The sequence below is a fragment of the Balaenoptera physalus genome, assembly GCF_965194825.1.
Source record: "Balaenoptera physalus genome assembly, chromosome: 3".
In the NCBI taxonomy this organism is placed as follows: Eukaryota; Metazoa; Chordata; class Mammalia; order Artiodactyla; family Balaenopteridae; genus Balaenoptera; species Balaenoptera physalus.
In genome coordinates this window covers 65,058,034-65,079,273 of record NC_138890.1, presented here as the reverse complement: position 1 = coordinate 65,079,273, position 21,240 = coordinate 65,058,034, and the positions used below count along the sequence as shown (strand labels likewise).

General features: G+C 46.7%; 1 protein-coding gene across 3 annotated transcripts in view; it reads left to right on the top strand.

Moving 5' to 3' along the window:
- CATSPER3 (cation channel sperm associated 3) overlaps nucleotides 1-21,240 on the top strand; it is a 58,841-nt gene that overhangs the window by 22,570 nt on the left and 15,031 nt on the right. For 2 of the 3 annotated variants that reach the window (XR_014261780.1, XM_082454794.1), the window contains exons 2-6: nucleotides 4,381-4,588; nucleotides 18,457-18,639; nucleotides 19,347-19,487; nucleotides 19,853-19,972; nucleotides 20,843-21,000. Coding sequence is in view for 2 of the 3 variants with exons in the window: in XM_082454794.1 (XP_082310920.1) it covers nucleotides 4,381-4,588; nucleotides 18,457-18,639; nucleotides 19,347-19,487; nucleotides 19,853-19,972; nucleotides 20,843-21,000 (810 nt within the window). In the remaining variant the exon portion in view is untranslated. Of the gene's footprint in view, nucleotides 1-4,348; nucleotides 4,589-18,456; nucleotides 18,640-19,346; nucleotides 19,488-19,852; nucleotides 19,973-20,842; nucleotides 21,001-21,240 lie in introns of all 3 variants that reach the window. The other variant, XM_082454795.1, reaches the window with a different exon arrangement.

Genomic DNA, 21,240 nt, shown 5'->3' with positions numbered 1-21,240 from the left:
AACAAACTTATGGATACCAAGGCGGGGAGGGGTGGGGGTGGGATGAATTGGGAGATTGGGATAGACATATATATATACTACTATGTATAAAATAGATAACTAATGAGAACCTAATGTATAGCACAGGGAACTCTACTCAATGCTCTGTGGTGACCTAAATGGGAAGGAAATCTAAAAAAGAGGGGATATATGTATACGTATAACTGATTCACTTTGCTGTACAGCAGAAACTAACATAACACTGCAAAACAACTATACTCCAATAGAAATAAAAAAAAAAAGGAGGGGCTTCCCTGGTGGCGCAGCGGTTGAGAATCTGCCTGCCAATGCAGGGGACACGGGTTTGAGCCGTGGTCTGGGAAGATCCCACATGCCACAGAGCAACTAAGCCCGTGAGCCACAACTACTGAGCCTGCGCATCTGGAGCTTGTGCTCCGCAACAAGAGAGGCCGAGATAGTGAGAGGCCCGCGCACCGCGACGAAGAGTGGCCCCCGCTTGCCGCAACTAGAGAAAGCCCTCGCACAGAAACGAAGACCCAACACAGCCAAAAATAAAATAAATATTTTTTTAAAAATGCTAAAAAAAAAAAAAAAAAAGGAACATTGTTGATATTAAAGTAAGTTAGTACAATAGCTTCAGAAAACAATTTGGCAATATCCAGTGAAGCTGAAGATGCTCATATTCTACAATCAGGTAATTCCACTCCTAGGTATGTAACAGAGAAAAACTACACATGTGTACAGTAAAACATGGGGCTGCGAGTTGGTTGGGAGTGTTGTAAGGGCAGGGGGTTATTTTGATGGAGGTGTTATTTGCAGGTTTCAGAGAGAAATGAAGGGAGTTCAACTACAGCTGGCAATCTGCAGGGTTAGTGGGGCAGCTGTGTCTGCTGCCTCAAGGGGAAGGTAACGCGGGCATCATGGCCACGTAGGCACCCAGCGATTAGACGCAGTACTCCTGTGATGATTTTGGAGTGGTTTCTTCTCTCAACAAGGACAACGACTGAGGTGATCAGGTAGAGGATGACCACTATGTGGGTTTGGAAGAAATCACTCCAAGGCCAGTTGATAGCCTATGTCTCAGTGTGCAGGTAACACACATAGATGATACAGAATATAGCAGCAAAGATCATCTCAATCAGCAACCGAGGCAGATCAGAATCACCAGGCACAATAGAATCTTAGCAAACAGGAGAATTCCGTCTTGGGTGCTCCGGAAGTTGGTGCTGGCGGCCCAGCACCTGGCAGCCCAAGGGGTGCTCAGAATCTGCTGTGGCAGGGGCTGGAGTCCCTAGGGGCACAGAGGGTCTGCTCATGGGTTCGAGGATGCTGCACACCCAGCCATCTTGCCCACCATCTGGCTGGGAAGAGGGCCCAGGGGCAAAGGATCTTAAGTCCGCTTTTCAAATGGCCCTGCAACCTGACTCAAACTTTGTGTACTTTTATACTCTTTGCAGTAGTAAAAAATTACAAAGAAGCGAAATATCACTCAGTGGGTAACTGGATAAAGAAATTATAGTATTTTCATAAGTGGAATTGCTAAATAGTGGTGAAACACTAAACTAGGTTTACATATATCAACATGGATGAATCTTATAATTTTAAATGAAAAAAAATCGCCCAAAGAAAACTGTAATGTATATGCAATTTATGTAGTGTATAAAAAATGCAAAACCATACTGTGTACTTTTAGGGATACGTATGTGGTAAAAGTATAAAATACACTGGCAAGACATACTGAAGATTTAAAATAGGATTACTTTTGTGGGAAGGGAAGGGGATCTGATCAATGCGAGGCTCTGCCTGTAATGGTAATATTTTATTTCTTAAGCTGGGTGGTAGTCTATGGTTGTTCATTATATTATTCTTTATACCTTTTTGTGTATATTAAATGTTTCATTGTAGTTAACAAACATAAAAGTGTATGTAAATGGTTGCCATGTGGAGACCACAAATATAAGTATACAGGACAAATAACACCACCAGCTGCCCTAATGTTTTCCAAATGGACAGTTGTGACATATTTAAAAGGTGGTGTATCTCAAAAACTTTTCTATTTCCCTCTAGAAATGGAAATAGAAACTCTCTCTAGCCCCCCTTCACCCCACCCCAAACTCATCTCAGTTAAAGGTATCGGCGTTTACCCAGTTGCTCTGTGGGAAGCACTAGAGTCTTCCTTGCCTTCTCTCTACCCTGTGCATCCCTGAGTCCATCAGCAAGTCCTGTCATTACTGCCCACAGAATACTTCCGGAATCTGTCCTCTGCTCTTCAGCTCCACACTGTCCCCCACTCCAATACAATCTAACCTCGTCTCTTGCCTGGATGATGAGTCTCCTACTATCTATCACCTCCTCCCTAACTTGCCTCCCAGTTGCTATTCCTGCCAGTTCCCCCACGGTCTCTTTTCCACGGAGATCTCTTAAAAATGTAAATCAGTTCACATCACTCCCTTGCTCAAACTCCTCCAAGGCTGAGGTTAAAGTTCACAGCCCTCACCAGGCCTACAAGGCCCTCCCTACACGGCCCGCCCCTCCAACTGCATCTCCTGCTCTGCTCACCCCTTTCTGTTCTGCCACGCTGGCTTTGCTGTTCCTTTCTCCCCTTAGGGTCCTTGTACTCGCCATTGCGGAGTAGTCTCCCAGTTTTTATTATGGCTCCATCCCTGGCTTTAGCAAGGCCTCCACTCAGCACCTTTTCTAAAGTAGCTGCCATGCCTGCCCCTCCCCACCCTGGCCAGCCCCTCTCTCCCCTTTGGCTGCTTCACTTTCCTTCCTGTCTGATGTTATGTATGTATTTGTCTAAACATTCATTTCCGTCTCCCCTACTAGACTGTCAGCTTCCTGGGCGTGCTGTCGTGATCTATCCTGCAGACCCTCATTCTCATAGCCATTGGCATCGGGCAGATGCGACACCCCAAGAGCTTCTTGGAAGCCAGGAAGCTGGTGTGGCCGTCCCAGGCTTCCCAGGCCATCCTTCCTCCCTGGCTGGGGAAGCAAGGGCCTCTTGGACTCATTTCTCTCTGGCAGGACACCAGATCCCCAGCCGTAGGTGTCTGCAGGGGAGAGGGGCCACAGCACAAGCTGAGGGCAGCAGCTTGGCTGGCTAACAATGGACAGGTGGCAGGGTAAATGCCTGCCCCCTCCCCTGGGCCCTTTGCAGTAATCTGGTGAAGCCACTGGGAGCCCTGCTGACACCTCAGAATCGCAGTGTTACCAGTCAGGGATGTGAGCCTGTTGTCTGGGGGGACTGGGGGGAGGGAGTGGGTGGGCAAGCCAGTCTTCCTTCTGTCTTCCTTTCCTAACTTGGGGTTTTGAGCAGGTTGGGGCGTGATTCCCTGCCACCCAGAAAACCTCACTATTCCCTCCTTGGGCCTAGACCCAGCCTGCTGATCCGGGGTGTGTGTGTCAGTTGAGGGTGGGGTAGAGGGAGTTGCAGTGTGTGCCCTGAGGTTGACCCCGGGTTCTTCACATGGTTGTTCTTTTGGGGACTAGAGAAACTGGGGTTAGGCCAAATAGATGCCTTGGTGCTGGTTGGGGATGGGGCCTGCAGAGTCTTAGTTACTGATTTCATTTTCAATAAGTTTAGGTTTGTTACATTGGTTTCCCAATAAAAAAAAAGTAACTTCTAAAAAAAAAAAAAAATGAGACTGTCTCATTGACTGTCTCATTTCCCTGTGCCTGAAACAGTGCTTGCTTGGCATGTGGTAGATGCTTAATCAAAGCTTCCTCACTGAATGAATTCACTGATGATAAGGAAAAACTTAGATGACTCAAAAAGTACCTTTTGGTAAAATCAAAGCCACTGGAGTTGTGGATGCATGAGAAGAATTTGAATAAGATTGTTTCATGAAGTATAAAAGTGGAAAAAAAAAGCAGAATGTTCTTCAGAAGCAGATTAATTAACTGATTTTAAGTATGTGTGATAATAGAGTAAATAAAGTAGATGTGTGAGTAGTTCATCTCCTTTCCCAAAAGTCTGGGTATTCAGGTTGGCCAGAAGGCTCTTGGGATCTTCTCTTTGGAAATCCAGGTTGCCTGACATGCACCTCCCACTGGGCCTCAATAGTCATTCTGTCCATCTGTCAGTCAGTCATTCCCAAGCTATCTGAGTCAAACCCAGCCCTAAGCTCAGGACCACAGGATAGGCAAGACACAGAAAGAGAAGGGAATCAGGCACATTGTGTCCACTGTGTGCCAGGGACTCTGCCTGGGTTTCTCTGTCTTGTGGCTGACTTAGGAGCACCCGCTCCCACCCTCGCCCCGCCAACACACACACCTGATTGGGTGGCCCAGGCAGGGGGAAGGTCTACAGCTTGGTCTGACCCTCTCACCCTTACCACCCCTATAGGTCTCAGAGCTCATCTTTGTGTCCATCTATAGCTCCGAGTTCTGCATGAAGCTCTACGTGGACCCCATCAACTACTGGAAGGATGGCTACAACCTGCTAGATGTGATCATTATCATCATCATCTTCATCCCCTACAGTCTCCGCAAGATCAAGGGCAAGCACTACCCCTACCTCAACATCGCCGATGGCGTACAGTCCCTGCGCATTCTCAAGCTTATCACCTATAGCCGCGGCATCCGGGTGAGTGACATGGGATGCCGTGGTTCTGGGAGTGCAGGTGAGAGGGCCCGTCTGCCCATCAGCCCCCGATGAAATGATAATTCTGCTGCTCTCATGCAGTGACTGAGTCCTCTTGTGTGTCAGGTTGATGTTTACCTGTGTTATCTCATTTAATCTTAAAACGATTCTAGGAAAGGTACTAGCTCCATTTTACAGATGAAGAAATTGAGACCCAAGGTCACTCAGCAGTTAGATGCTGGAGCTGAGCTTCGAAAGGTGTGTCTGACTCAAGACCATCTGATCTTTTCCTCTCTCCCATGTTGCAAAGTGACTGATTTTCTTATGGTCCAGACCCTTTGGACTACATGCCCAGGAGTCTCCAGCTTTTTGGTGGCTTCGGCCACTCACTGCTTTCCCCGAACGATTGAAAAATCTGCTGCTTCTCTTGATGGGAATGGTCTCATGACTTGTTCAGGCAGCTCTGGAAGTGCTGCTCCTGCTGAGAGGGCAGAGGGTGGCCAGTCTTTACTTGGCTCAGAGGTTTCAGAACAAACCTCAGAGGTGCCCCAAACATGCCCTCAGGTATTCATCCTGGACATGGTGTGTTTGCCCTGGCTCTGGTCAGTACCCGTGCTTCTCCAGGAAGGGGCTGGTTTGGACCTATTTGACAAGTTAGGGTGTGTCAGCCTGTTCTGCTGAGAGGTTGCCCCTAGCCCAGCCTGGTGTCTGTCTGTCTAGGGCTTAGGTCCGACACTCAGGGAGCCCATGGGAGCCCAAGGGAGCCCCAGGCCTGAGTGGAGAATAGGCGCATGTTAAAGAGCTCCCCCTCCTGCAGACCCCGTCCATTCAGGTCTTGTTCTCATGTGGTCACGTACCTGTGTGCATCCCCTCCCAAACAGCATGGTCCCATCCTCCTGCTCCTCTTCACGGCAAGGCTCCTGGAAGGGGTATCTGTTCTCCCAGTCCCTCTTCCTTACCTGTCATCTGTGTCCGGGCTTCCTCCCTCCTCTCCCCGGTAACTAGCCCCTCTGATGTTGCCAGCAACCTCCTGTCACCGCTTTCTCTTGGTTTCCCTCCAGCCTCTTAGGCATAACTTCTCAGGTGCGTGTTTTCTTTGCCTTGCCCATGAGTGTGGTTTTCTCAGGCCTGTGTCCTGAGTTCTCTTCTCTTCTCACTCTATATTCTCTTTGGGTGACCTTTTGCACTTTTCAGGGGTCTTCACCTGCCCACGCCTCTTTCTTTGAACTTCAGACCTAACTGCTTCCTGGATAGCTCACATACTCCTCAAACTCAACGTGTCTAAACCGGAAGTCTTCACTCTCCTCCCACCCCGACCCTCAAATCCCAAGACCTGGCTCCTCCTCCTGTATTTTGTCTGTTGGTGATGGGTGCCTCCTGTCAAGTCAACTGCCAAGTCATAAATTTGAGTGTCGGCTTTGAGCTCTCTCTCTCAAAGTCCTATAGCCTGGCCTCCTAGATAGTTCCTGGCTTGTTCACATCTTTTCACTCCAACAGCCATCATTTTTTCTCCATCACCATTCACCTTTCCATGGGTTCCTGCAATGGCTTCCCACACGACTGAGAGCCCTGGAGCAGAAATGCCTCAGCAGCTGGAGGAATCTCTAAAGTGCACCTGGAATCATGGCACCACTCCTTTTACACTTGAGAGTGACTCCCCTTGTTCGTGGGCTAGAGGCAGACCCTATAATGTGTCCTAGAAGTGAGGAAGGGAGTGTTTGAGGTGCTGGGCTATGGAGTCTATGTCAGGGAGGGATGAGAGTAAAGCAGGTGGACAGGAAAGAAGACTGGAGCTCTCTGGGAGGTGAATGCCAGGTGGCGGGCACCGCGGAGTGAGGGAGTAATCAGACAGTGGGGGCTGTAGCCATTTTTTCGGGTATGGGGCACCAAGGGAGCAGGGGCCTAAAGTGATTCAAGGGTCGCTGGAGATGAGGAAGTCAAGGGACCAAGAGGCCTGGGGGTTGGTGGGTGTCCACAGAGATGCTGAAGGCCCCCAGGATGACAGCAGGGTGGGTGGAGCCATTCCGAGATGCAACAGGGCGTGGGAAGGTGGAAGGTTGGCCCTGCCCAGAGGCAGGGCCTTTGCCCATGGAGGCTGGGGCTCCGAGGATAAAGTAGGGGATGACCTCCTGATTCAGGTGAGTGGGGGATGGGCAGCCTCCCTCTAGAGGGCTGCTGGGGAGCAATGTCCTCAGGCAAGAGAGGCTTTACAGGGAAGGCCAGGAGAGAGATCACTGTGGAATGAAGGTGCCGGAGACCTGCGGGAGTCATGAGAGGAAGGTGGTGATGGTGGTGGGCTGAGGGAAAGGAAGTCCAGGGCTGTGCAGGGAGGAGGAAGTAGAAAGGACTGGTGGCAGGAGGGGCTTCCATCTTGGGGAGTCGGGGGAGGGGCAGTGACCCAGATTGTCCCTTGTGAGGCTGAGGGCACGAGCCGCCTGCTGAGTGCATTGTGTGGTGGCAGCCTGGTCAGAGGGGAAGGCCTGGAGGTGCCTGGGTCTTGGCGCCCGGCAGAGACAGCCCAGGGATCCAGTGAAGGGCACACAGCCCTCCCCACTGGCCAAGGCCTATCCCAGAGCTCAGCCTGGCTTGCTTGGTGACCGAAGGCCTCTGCTTGGCCTTTGGCCCATGTGGTCATGCAGACACCCATGGGCACGCAGACACAGCATGTTCATACACATACAGTCCATGTTTGACCTCAAGGTCTTTCTGTCATTAAGCAGAGCCTTGTATCCAAAAGTTGTTCCCTGGGGAACCATCAGACCCACTGGTTGTAGCTCTTCTATGGGTTTTGGGATGTCACTGGACCCCAAAAGTGACTCTGGATTACATGCCCTCTGTACACCAGCCTGGCCAGCTGGCCAGGGGAGCTGGAGGTGCCAACGGTGGGGCCTTGCACCTCTGTGCTGATTTATATTCATTGAGGTCTAGATGAGGCTCTAACAGAGCTGCAGCTCAGTGCCCAGAGCTGGCACTCTGGCACATTCTTGACTCCTGTTCCCTGATGAATTAAAATGACATTCTGCCTTCCACCTCATGGCAATAAACCTGCACCATGAGGAAATAGTTCTTTGCTGTTTTGCACACAGAGAAGCTCTGTTAGCTGGGCAACCAAGGGCCACACTGTCCTTGTTCATCTGCATTTCAGCCTGAAGAACCACCTTCAGACACTGGGCTGCAGTGAGAACATCAGCCTCGCCTCCCTCCCTGCCTGCTGCTCTTTGGGGTGCATCACTTGCCACCCATCAGAGCGGCAGGGCCCAAGTACCTGCCCTGACAAGAGGTCCTCTCCATGCCCAGAATGCCCCAAGGCCAGGAGGGCAGCTCTAGCTTGATTCAGAGCCCAGGACAGCTGAACTGGGGGCTAGGAGTTGCTTCCCCAAAGAATTTGGGAATTCAGAATCAGGCACCTACAGGGGGCCAGGCTGTAGGCCTAGAAAGTGCAGAACTTGCTCAGGGAAGGAGCTACCAGCCTATGGGGATCTGGGTAAACATCCATGGGACTAGATTTCTTTTTTTTTTTATACATCTTTATTAGAGTATAACTGCTTTACAATGTTGTGTTAGTTTCTGCTGTACAACAAAGCGAATCAGCTATATGAATAAATATATCCCCATATCCCCTCCCTCCTGAGCCTCCCTCCCACCCTTCCTATCCCACCCCTCTAGGTGGTCACAAAGCACTGAGCTGATCTCCCTATGCTATGCAGCTGCTTCCCACTAGCTATCTATTATACATTTGGTAGTGTATATATGTCCATGCCACTCTCTCACTACATCCCAGCCTCCCTTTCCCCCACTGTGTCCTCAAGTCCATTCTCTACATCTCTGTCTTTATTCCTGCCACTAGGTTCATCAGTACCATTTTTCTAGATTCCAAATATATGCTTTAGCATACAGTATTTGTTCTACTCTTTCTGAGTTACTTCACTCTGTATGACAGTCTCTAAGTCCATCCACCTCACTACAAATAACTCAATTTCATTCCTGTTTATGGCTGAGTAATATTCCATTGTATATATGTGCCACATCTTCTTTATCCATTCATCTGTCGATGGACATTTAGGTTGGTTCCATGTCCTGGCTATTGTAAGTAGTGCTGCAATGAACATTGGGGTGCATGTGTCTTTTTGAATTATGGTTTTCTTAGGGTATATGCCCAGTAGTGGGATTGCTGGGTCATATGGTAATTCTATTTTTAGTTTTTAAAGGAACATCCATACTGTTCTCCATAGTGGCTGTATCAATTTACATTCCCACCAACAGTGCAGGAGGGTTCCCTTTTCTCCACACCCTCTCCAGCATTTATTGTTCCTAGATTTTTTGATGATGGCCATTCTGACTGGTGTGAGGTGATACCTCATTGTAGTTTTGATTTGCATTTCTCTAATGATTAATGATGTTGAGCATCTTTTCATGTGTTTGTTGGCCACCTGTATGTCTTCTTTGGAGAAATGTCTATTTAGGTCTTCTGCCCATTTTTGCATTGGGTTGTTTGTTTTTTTGATATTGAGCTGCATGAACTGCTTGTATATTTTGGAGATTAATCCTTTGTCAGTTGCTTCGTTTCCAAATATTTTCTCCCATTCTGAGGGTTGTCTTTTTGTCTTATTTATGGTTTCCTTTGATGTGCAAAAACTTTTAAGTTTCATTAGGTCCCATTTGTTTATTTTTGTTTTTATTTCCATTACTCTAGGAGGTGGGTCACAAAGGATCTTGCTGTTATTTATGTAATAGAGTGTTCTGCCAATGTTTTCCCCTAAGAGTTTTATAGTGTCTGGCCTTACATTTAGGTCCTTAATTCATTTTGACTTTACTTTTGTGTATGGTGTTAGGAAGTGTTCTAATTTCATTCTTTTACATGTAGCTGTCCAGTTTTCCCGCACCACTTATTGAAGAGGCTGTCTTTTCTCCACTGTATATTCTTGCCTCCTTTGTCAAAGATAAGGTGACCATATGTGCGTGAGTTTATCTCTGGGCTTTCTTTTTTTTTTTTAATAGTAACTTTATTTATTTATGTATTTTTATATCTTTAATGGAGTATAATTACTTTACACTGTTGTGTTAGTTTCTGCTGCACAACAAAGTGAATCACCTATATGTATACATATACCCCCATATCCCCTCCTTCTTGAGTCTCCCTCCCACCCTCCCTATCCCACCCCTCTAGGTGGTCACAAAGCACCGAGCTGATCTCCCTGTGCTATGCGGCTGCTTCCCACTAGCCATCCACTTTACATTTGGTAGTGTATATATGTCACTGCTACTCCCTCACTTCATCCCAGCTTCCCTTTCCCCTGCTGTGTCCTCAAGTCCATTCTCTACATCTGTGTCTTTATTCCTGCCCTGCCACTAGGTTCATCAATACCGTTTTTTAGTTCCATATATGTGCGTTAGCATACGGTATTTGTTTTTCTCTTTCTGACTTACTTCACTCTGTATGACAGACTCTAGGTCCATCCACCTCATTACAAATAACTCAATTTCATTCCTTTTTATGGCTGAGTAATATTCCATTGTATATATGTGCCACATCTTCTTTATCCATTCATCTGTCGATGGACACTTAGGTTGCTTCCATGTCCTGGTTATTGTAAATAGTGCTGCAATGAACACTGTGGTACATGTATCTTTCATTTTTATTTATTTTTTTTAACATCTTTATTGGAGTATAATTGCTTTACAGTGGTGTGTTAGTGTCTGCTTTATAACAAAGTGAATCAGCTATACATATACATATATCCCCATATCTCCTCCCTCTTGTGTCTCCCTCCCACCCTCCCTATCCCACCCCTCTAGGTGGTCACAAAGCACCGAGCTGATCTCCCTGTGCTATGTGGCTGCTTCCCACTAGCTAGCTATTTTACGTTTGGTAGTGTATATATGTCCATGCCACTCCCTCAATTCGTCCCAGCTTACCCTTCCCCCACCATGTCCTCAAGTCCATTCTCTCCGTCTGCGTCTTTATTCCTGTCCTGCCCCTAGGTTCATCAGAACCTTTTTCTTTTTTTAGATTCCATATATATGTGTTAGCATACGGTATTTGTTTTTCTCTTTCTGACTTACTTCACTCTGTATGACAGACTCTAGGTCCATCCACCTCACTACAAATAACTCAATTTCGTTTCTTTTTATGGCTGAGTAATATTCCATTGTATATATGTGCCACATCTTTTTTATCCATTCATCTGTCGATGGACACTTAGGTTGCTTCCATGTCCTGGTTATTGTAAATAGAGCTGCAATGAACATTGTGGTACATGACTCTGTTTGAAATATGGTTTTCTCAGGGTATATGCCCAGTAGTGGGATTGCTGGGTCATATGGTAGTTCTATTTTTAGTTTTTTAAAAAATTTTGCTGTATTTATTTTTTTTTATACAGCAGGTTCTTATTAGTTATGTTTTATACATGTTAGTTTATATATGTCAATCCCAATCTCCCAATTCATCCCACCACCACCGCCCCCCCATTTTCCCCCCTTGGTGTCCATACATTTGTTCTCTACATCTGTGTCTCTCTCTGCCTTGCAAACTGGTGCATCTATACCATTTTTCTAGATTCCACATATATGCATTAATATACAATATTTGTTTTTCTCTTTCTGACTTACTTCACTCTGTATGACAGTCTCTAGGTCCATCCACATCTCTACAAATGACCCAGTTTCGTTCCTTTCTATGGCTGAGTAATATTCCATTGTATATACGTACCACATCTTCTTTATCCATTCGTCTGTCGATGGGCATTTAGGTGGCTTCCATGACCTGGCTATTGTAAATAGTGCTGCAATGAACATTGGGGTGCATGTGACTTTTTGAATTATGGTTTTCTCAGGGTATATGCCCAGTAGTGGGATTGCTGGGTCATATGGTAGTTCTATTTTTAGTTTTTAAAGGAACCTCCATACTATTCTCCATAGTGGCTGTACCAATTTACATTCCCACCAACAGTGCAAGAGGGTTCCCTTTTCTCCACACCCTCTCCAGCATTTGTTGTTTGTAGATTTTATGATGATGCCCATTCTGACTGGTGTGAGGTGATACCTCATTGTAGTTTTGATTTGCATTTCTCTAATAAGTAGTGATGTTGAGCAGCTTTTCATGTGCCTCTTGGCCATCTGTATGTCTTCTTTGGAGAGATGTCTATTTAGGTCTTCTGCCCACTTTTTGATTGGGTTGGTTTTTTTTTTAATATTGAGCTGCATGAGCTGTTTATATATTTTAGAGATTAATCTTTTGTCCGTTGATTCATTTGCAAATATTTTCTCCCATTCTGAGGGTTGTCTTTTCGTCTTGTTTATAGTTTCCTTTGCTGTGCAAAAGCTTTTAAGTTTAATTAGGTCCCATTTGTTTACTTTTGTTTTTATTTCCATTGCTCTAGAGGTGGGTCAAAAAAAGATCTTGCTGTGATTTATGTCAAAGAGTGTTCTTCCTATGTTTTCCTCTAAGAGTTTTATAATGCCCAGTCTTACATTTATGTCTTTAATCCATTTGAGTTTATTTTTGTGCATGGTGTTAGGGAGTGTTCTAATTTCACTCTTTTACATGTAGCTGTCCAGTTTTCCCAGCACCACTTATTGAAGAGAGTGTCTTTTCTCCATTGTATATCCTTTCCTCCTTGTCATAGATTAGTTGACCATAGGTATGTGGGTTTATATCTGGGCTTTCTATCCTATTCCATTGATCTATATTTCTGTTTTTGTGCCAGTACCATATTGTCTTGATTACTGTAGCTTTGTAGTGTAGTCTGAAATCAGGGAGCCTGATTCTTCCAGTTCCGTTTTTTTTCCCCTCAGGATTGCTTTGGCTGTTCGGGATGTTTTGTGTCTCCATACAAATTTTAAGATTTTTTTTCTGGTTCTGTAAAAAATGCCATGGGTGATTTGATAGGGATTGCATTAAATCTGTAGATTGGGTATTATAGTCATTTTCACAATATTGATTCTTCCAATCTAAGAACATGGTATATCTCTCCATCTGTTTGTGTCATGTTTGATTTCTTTCATCAGTGTCTTATAGGTTTCTGAGTACAGGTCTTTTACCTCCTTAGGTAGGTTTTATCCTAGATATTTTATTCTTTTTGTTGCAATGGTGAATGGGTTGTTTCCTTAATTTCTCTTTCTGATCTTTCGTTGTCAGTGTATAGGAATGCAAGAGATTTCTGTGCATTAATTTTGTATCCTGCAACTTTACCAAATTCATTGATTAGCTCTAGTAGTTTTCTGGTGTCTTTGTTAGGATTCTCTATGTATAGTATCATGTCATCTGCAAACAGTGACAGTTTTACTTCTTCTTTTCCAATTTGTATTCCTTTTACTTCTTTTTCTTCTCTGATTGCCGTGGCTAGGACTTCCAAAACTATGTTGAATAATAGTGGTGAGAGTGGACATCCTTCTCTTTTCCTGATCTTAGAGGAAATGCTTTCAGTTTTTCACCATTGAGAATGATGTTTGCTGTGGGTTTGTCGTATATGGCCTTTCTTATGTTGAGATAGGTTCCCTCTATGCCCACTTTTTGGAGAGTTTTGATCATAAATGGGTGTTGAATTTTGTCAAAAGCTTTTTCTGCATCTATTGAGATGATCATATGATTTTTATTCTTCAATTTGTTAATATGGTGTATCACATTGATTGACTTGCGTATATTGCAGAATCCTTGCATCTCTGGGATAAATCCCACTTGATCATGGTGTATGATCGTTTTAATGTATTGTTGGATTCTGTTTGCTAGTATTTTATTGAGGATTTTTGCATCTATATTCATCAGTGATATTGGTCTTTAATTTTCTTTTTTTGTAGTGTCTCTGTCTGGTTTTGGTATCAGGGTGATGGTGACCTCATAGAATGAGTTTGGGAGTGTTCCTCCCTCTGCTATGTTTTGGAAGAGTTTTAGAAGGATATGTGTTAGCTCGTCTCTAAATGCTTGATAGAATTCACCTGTGAAGCCATCTGGCCCTGGGCTTTTGTTTGTTGGAGGATTTTTAATCACAGTTTCAATTTCAATGCTCATGATTGGTCTGTTCATATTTTCTATTTCTTCCTGATTCAGTCTTGGAAGGTTGTACTTTTCTAAGAATTTGTCCATTTCTTCCAGGTTGTCCATTTTACTGGCATATAGTTGCTTATAGTAGTCTCTCATTTTCCTTTGTATTTCTGCAGTGTCAGTTGTTACTTCTTTTTCATTTCTAATTCTTTTGACTTGAGTCTTCTCTCTTTTTTTCCTGATGAGTCTGGCTAATGGTTTATCCATTTTGTTTATCTTCCAAAGAACCAGCTTTTAGTTTTATTAATCTTTACTATTGTTTCCTTCATTTCTTTTTCATTTATTTCTGATCTGATCTCTATGATTTCTTTCCTTCTGGTAGCTTTGGGTTTTTTTTTTTTGTTCTTCTTTCTCTAATTGCTTTAGGTGTAAGGTTATGTTGTTTATTTGAGATTTTTCTTGTTTCTTTTTCTTTCCTTTTTTTTTTGGCTCCGTTGGGTCTTCGTTGCTGCATGTGGGCTTTCTCTAGTTGCGGTGAGCAGGGGCTACTCTTCATTACCGTGCATGGGCTTCTCATGGCAGTGGCTTCTCTTGTTGTGGAGCATGGGCTGTATCTAGGTACACGGGCTTCAGTAGTTGTGGCATGAGGGCTTAGTAGTTGTGGCTTCCGTGGCACAGGGACTTAGTTGCTCCGTGGCATGTGGGATCTTCCCGGACCAGGGATTGAACTCGTGTCCCCTGCATTGGCAGGCACATTCTTAACCACTGTGCCACCAGGGAAGTCCCTCTTGTTTCTTGAGGTAGGATTGTATTGCTGTCAACTTCCCTCTTAGAACTGCTTTTGCTGCATCCCATAGGTTTTGCGTCATTGTGTTTTCATTGTCATTTGTTTCTAGGTAGTTTTTGATTTCCTGTTTGATTTCTTCAGTGATCTCTTGGTTATTTAGTAGCGTGCTGTTTAACCTCCATGTGTTTGTGTTTTTTACAGTTTTTTTCCCTGTAATTGATATCTAGTCTCATAGCGTTGTGGTTGGAAAAGATGCTTGATACAATTTCAATTTTCTTAAATTTACCGAGGCTTGATTTGTGACCCAAGATGTGATCTATCCTGGAGAACGTTCCATGTGCACTTGAGAAGAAAGTGTATTCTATTGTTTCTGGATGGAATGTCCTATAAATATCAATTAAGTCCATCTGATCTAATGTGTCATTTAAAGCTTTTGTTTCCTTATTTATTTTCTGTTTGGATGATCTGTCTATTGGTGTAAGTGGGGTGTTGAAGTCCCCTGCTATTATTGTGTTACTGTTGATTTCCACTTTTATGGCTCTTAGCATTTGCCTTATGTATTGAGGTGCTCCTATGTTGGGTGCATAAAGATTTACAATTGTTATATCTTCTTCTTGGATTGATCCCTTGATCATTATGTAGTGTCCTTCCTTGTCTCTTGTAAGAGTGTTTTTTTTAAAGTCTATTTTGTCTGATATGAGTATTGCTACTCCAGCTTTCTTTTGATTTCCATTTGTATGGAATATCTTTTTCCATCCCCTCACTTTCAGCCTGTATGTGTCCCTTGGTCTGAAGTGGGTCTTTTGTAGACAGCATATAAATGGGTCTTGTTTTTGTATCCATTCAGCCAGTCTGTGTGTTTTGGTTGGAGCATTTAGTCCATTCACATTTAAGGTAATTATCGATATGTATGTTCCTATTACCATTTTCTTAACTGTTTCAAGTTTGTTTTTGTAGGTCCTTTTCTTCTCTTGTGTTTCCTGCTTAGAGAAGTTCCTTTAGCGTTTGCTGTAGAGCTGGTTTGGTGGTGCTGAATTCTCTTAGCTTTTGCTTGTCTGTAAAGGTTTTAATTTCTCCGTCGAATCTGAATGAGATCCTTGCTGGGTAGAGTAATCTTGGTTGTAGGTTTCTCCCCTTCATCATTTTAAATATATCCTGCCATTCCCTTCTGGCCTGCAGAGTTTCTGCTGAAAAATCATCTGATAACCTTATGGGGATTCCCTTGTATGTTATCTGCTGCTTTTCCCTTGCTGCTTTAATATTTTTTCTTTGTATTTAATTTTTGACAGTTTGATTAATATGTGTCTCAGCATGTTTCTCCTTGGGTTTATCCTGTAAGGGACTCTCTGCGCTTCCTGGATTTGATTGACTCTTTCCTTTCCCATGTTAGGGAAGTTTTCGACTATAATCACTTCAAATATTTTCTCAGACCCTTTCTTTTTCTCTTCTTCTTCTTGGACCCCTATACTTCGAATGTTGGTGCATTTAATGTTGTCCCAGAGGTCTCTGAGACTGTCCTCAATTCTTTTCATTCTTTTTTCTTTATTCTGCCCCATGGCAGTTATTTCCACCATTTTATCTTCCAGCTCACTTATCCGTTCTTCTGTCTCAGTTATTCTGCTATTGATTCCTTCTAGAGTATTTTTTTTTTTTTTTTTTTTTTTTTAAAGATTTATTTATTGATTGATTGATTGATTGCTATGTTGGGTCTTCGTTTCTGTGCTAGGGCTTTCTGTAGTTGCGGCAAGCGGGGGCCACTCTTCATCGCGGTGCGCGGGCCTCTCACTCTCGTGGCCTCTCTTGTTGAGGAGCACAGGCTCCAGATGCGCAGGCTCAGCAGTTTTGGCTCACGGGCCCAGTTGCTCCGCGGCATGTGGGATCTTCCCAGACCAGGGCGCGAACCCGTGTCCCCTGCATTAGCAGGCAGACTCTCAACCACTGCGCCACCAGGGAAGCCCTAGAGTATTTTTAATTTCAGTTATTGTGTTGTTCATCACTGTTTGTTTTCTCTTTAGTTCTTCTAGCTCCTTGTTAAACATTTATTGTATTTTCTCCATTCTATTTCCAAGACTTTGGATCATCTTTACTATCATTACTCTGAATTCTTTTTCAGATAGACTGCCTGTCTCCTCTTCATTTGTTTGGTCTTGTGGGTTTTTACCTTGCTCTTCATCTGCTGCATATTTCTCTGTCTTCTCATTTTGTTTAACTTACTGTGTTTGGAGTATCCTTTATGCAGGCTGCAGGATCATAGTTCCTCTTACTTCTGTTGTCTGCCCCCAGTGGGTGAGGTTGGTCCAGTGACTTGTGTAGGCTTCCTGGTGGGGGCGACTGGTGCCTGTGTTCTGGTGGGTGGGGCTGTATCTTGTCCCTCTGGTGGGCAGTGCTGCACCTGGTGGTGTGTTTTGGGGTGTCTGTGAGCTTAGTATGACTTTAGGCTGCCTGACTGCTAATGGGTGGGGTTGTGTTCCTGTCTTGCCAGTTGTTTGGCATGAGGCGTCCAGCACTGGAGCTTGCTGGCCCTTGGTTGGAGTCGGGTCTTAGTGTTGGGGTGGAGACCTCTTGGAGAGTTCTCACCAATTAATATTCCATGGGGCTGGGAGTTCTCTGGTGGTCCAACATCCTGGACTCGGCTCTCCCACCTTGGAGGCTCATTCCTGGGACTAGATTTCTGAACCTTCTAGACTGCAGAATAATGGGGCCTGTCTGGATGGTGCTTGAAGAACGTGGCCAAGACCAACAGTCAGGAGTCAGTCCCACACAGGCTTCTGGAGAGCGTGACTTTTTCTGCACAGCTGTTTCCGAGGCTGCTTGGGTTTGACCTCAGGTGGCACTGGGCCTGTGCACTAGCCTGGAAGTGGGAGACCCAGCCGGGGCCTCTCCCTCATCCTTCCAAGGTACCTCAGGTTCTTCCACGTGGCCCTGCCCCTCCCCATCCTGAAGACCTCACCTGCAGACTGCGTCCCATTGCAGCATTTTTCATGAGTTCTTACCTCTTCAGTCTTAGCAGTCTTGGGAAAGAAGTTCTGTCTCTCTTGCAGGATTGGAGGCAATTTTTTACAGCTCAGTTCTTTTGGAACTAATCCCTAAACACTGATTTTTCTTCCCCCAAGGAGGGGAGGGGGGGCGTCGGGTGTGCATTCACCCCTGCAGGCAGCTGCCAAAGTGGTCCACATACAGGGCAGCCCCAGTGCTCCTGGGTTGTCTCTCTGTTTTGCACTTTACCCCAGACTGTCAAAACTTCACTGTCCTGTGTCCCAGCTCCACCAGTACCTCCTTTCCTACTGCTAAGTCAATAAATAGTATCTTGGCTTTGAAAGAGGGGCTTTTGTGGTTGACTGTGGTGGCACAAGGCAAGGGGCTGGAGAATGTTTTCCAGCTCTGCCGTTCTATCGGAGTGTGACTGTGACCAAGGCATTTTGCTTCTTTGAGCCTCTGATCCTGCATCTTGAAATGGGAACATCTTCCTACCTTGACATGGTATCTGTGACAGTATCAAGGTAGCTGAACATGTATATGCAAGACTCCAGGGCATGGAGAATGAACGATGAGGCATGGGAGATAAGGCAAACACCCATCTCATGGGGGAAGACTGAGGTCACAAGATGGAGACCTGCCTGTGAAATAGGGCCCAGAAAAACTGAGAAGTCCTATTCCTCTCAGCCTTCTTCATTCCCACTCCCAGGGTAGTTCCCGTACTCTTCCTCGGCCTGGAAGAGCATTCAGGGCTGGCCCTCAGCTGAGGAGCAGGACAGGACACCTTAGGATGACCACAAAGGCAGGCTGGGGTTCAAGTGGAGTGCTTAGTGGTGCTGATGGGGAGACTACACGAGACCTGGGGCACCATGGGCGATCCACCCATGGGTAACTGAGCGTGGAGGCCAGGCATTGGTGAACCACTGTTAGGTTCGTCCAGCCCTCAGTCTGGGCACAGTTCCCATTCATTCACTCATTCATTCATCCAACCATTTATGGAACATCTGCCATGTGCCAGGCAAGGCACTGGATGCTGGGGCAGCTGGTGTTGGGACAGGCTGGACCTCTGTCCTCTGAGTCCAACCCAGCCTTGCAGCCTGGCCTAGCCCCAGTGCCTCTGCCTTGCAGACGCTCATCACCGCTGTGGGGCAGACAGCCTACACCGTAGCCTCTGTGCTCATCCTGCTCTTCGTCCTGATGTACATCTTCGCTGTCCTGGGCTTCTGCCTATTTGGAGTTCCAGAGAGGGCTGACCTGAATAACTGGGGGAACCTGGCTCTGGCCTTCTTTACCCTCTTCAGCTTGGCCACGGTACCGTGTTTGGGAACAGTGGTAGGGGCAGGGGACTTGAGAAGGGACTGGCAGCTGGTGTGAGCGTGTGGACATGCTGGGCCTCCCTTGGAGCCTTTCCCATGTTCAGACACTTAGCTGGGCTGAGGAAGCTGGGGGCTGGCCTCCTAGGACTAAGGATAGGCCAGTGCCCTGGCCAGGAGTTCATCACTATCTCTAATCTTGTGACTCCCTAGAGCATTCTTATTTGTCCCACGGGGGTGTAAAACTTTCAAAAAGTTTTCAAAAGATAATTCATTCAGATTAAGTTTAATTTAGAAGGGAAACCCATGTCACATAGCCTTTTTGGGAACAGGCTGTCACAAATCCACCCAGAAGAAGCCTGCAAAGCCCAAGTCTCAAAGTCTAGATTCTGCTGGACTCTGGAAAGATTGGGGTCTTTCCAAAGGAGGGCCTGGCAGAGAAGCATTGTCTTTTGGGGAAGGATGGAAGGCCTTTTGGAGGAGAGCCTTTAGGGTACCTTGATCAGAAGTGCCCCCACCCAGTGGTGCCCTGCAGCTCCAGGCCAGCATGTATGCCCTGGAGTCAGAGGATTAGGGGGTGTTGCAGGGCTGATGTGGAAGGAAGCCGGCCTGCTCCTCGGTGGGGCTGGGGCTCCCCACGGTAGGTGAGAGGAGGCCTGCCACTCTGGGCCTAGGCGCTCAGCATACTCTGCCTTGCCTGAGCAGGTCGATGGCTGGACAGACCTGCAGCAGCAGCTGGATGCCCGGAATTTTATTCTGAGCCGTTCGTTCACCATCATCTTCATCTTGCTTGCCTCCTTCATCTTCCTTAGCATGTTCGTGGGTGTGATGATCATTCACACTGAGGTGAGGTGGTGCGTGTAAGGATGGGGGAGTGGTAAGTGTGGCAGGTGGATGGGCCAAGTCTCAAGGGAGGACACTGAACTATCTCCCTCCCGAAGTGGAGGGGGGGTGACCAGGTGCGTGCCTCTCTACCCCACCCTGACTCTTTTCCCTGAGCCCTGCATTTTCCCTCCCTCATGATGGTGGCCTGCAGGATAGGTGCTTGGGAAGTCACTGCAGCTACAGTTGGCAGCTTGAGCTGGGGGCTGGCCTGTGAGGGGATCCTCCTGCTGAGGGGCCTGAGCAGCAGCGGGAGACTGGGGAAGAAGGAAGACGGGAGCGGTGCGCACTGAGAGCCCACATCTTACCTCCATCCTCCCACCCTCTAGGACTCTGTCAAAAAGTTTGAGCGGGAGCTGATGCTAGAGAGACACATGACACTCATGGAAGAGAAGCATGCGATTTTGAAGCGGCAACAGGAGGAGGTCAGCAAGCTGACGCAGACACAGGTAGGTGGTCTCCACGGGCCGGTGGACAAGCAGAGGGACAGTCAGGGCTGAAGGAATGGTCAGGAAGATGGGCCTCGGGGCCTGCGTGGAGGGCGGGTGGCCTTAGGCATCTGTGGCATTTGGTAAGTCAGCTACTCACTCCCCCTGTACTTTTCAGAGTCAGATGTTATTCTCTGCATTTTTGTATTTCTCTGGACCTCTTCAAGTGTTGAGTGTTGTGATTATAATATTTCCCTCCTTCATGGGCAAAACTCCATTGTTGGGCCTTTTGCCTGGAGCTCTCTTGTTCCTGAGGACTCGCTGGGTGCCAGGCAGGCTTGGTCCCCGTCCGCTGAGTGGGCGAAGCCACGGAGGCCCTGACAGGTGTTACTAACCTCAGTTTTTCTAAACTGGAACAAGAATGAGCACGGTGGGCTGGAGATTTTCTGTCAAGCATAATGCAACTGTGAGGGGCTGGAGGAGAGTCCTGTCTTTTCAGCCGAAGTGCTCTGAGCTGCCGGGCTGCTCGGCCGGGTCCTGAACAGCATGCTGCCCCTTTCTCCCCCAAGTGGCCGGTGCCTCCCTCCTCAGCCTCCTCTCTGAGGTGGAGACGCCCGCCTGTCTTGGTGTGCCCCAGGTTTGTCCAGAACAGGGTGAAATGCTGAGCCACGCTCTGGCTCTCACAGATTCCGTCCCGTGTCACCTGTCCTCACGTCAGGGATGGTGGCTCACCAGGTGACCTCAGTCGGGGGGCCCAGGCCCAGAAGGGGTTGGGGTGAACTGTGATTGGACTCAGGCCTCTGCCTGGGCCCCACATGGAGGGTCCGCAGGTCCCTGTGCAGTCCGGTCACCACCTCCTCATCCTTGCTCTCTTTATGCTTCCCTCTCTAGAAGAATGTTGACCACAAAAGTTTCACTGAGCTGGTGGAGAAGTTTAAGAAGACCCTGCGGCACACTGACCCCATGGTCTTGGATGATTTTGGCACGAGCCTACCCTTCATTGATGTCTACTTGTCCACTCTGGACAACCAGGATGCTACCATCTACAAGTCAGTCCCAGCCCCGCTGACCCCGGCCCCAGGCCCAGGGGGGCAATGGCTGATGTGCAGGGTGGGTAGGGCGAGGCCCTTCCTGGCGGTGCGCAGGGGCTGGGCTGCTGTGCGGACGGGCCTGTGGCTGGGGGAGGCTCTGCCCACTGGCCCTCCCCAGCCCACCCTGATCTGTTTTTAAATACTGGCTCCTCTGACTCTCCAAGACCCTCCTCACCAAGCACTTTTCGGAGGGCCGAG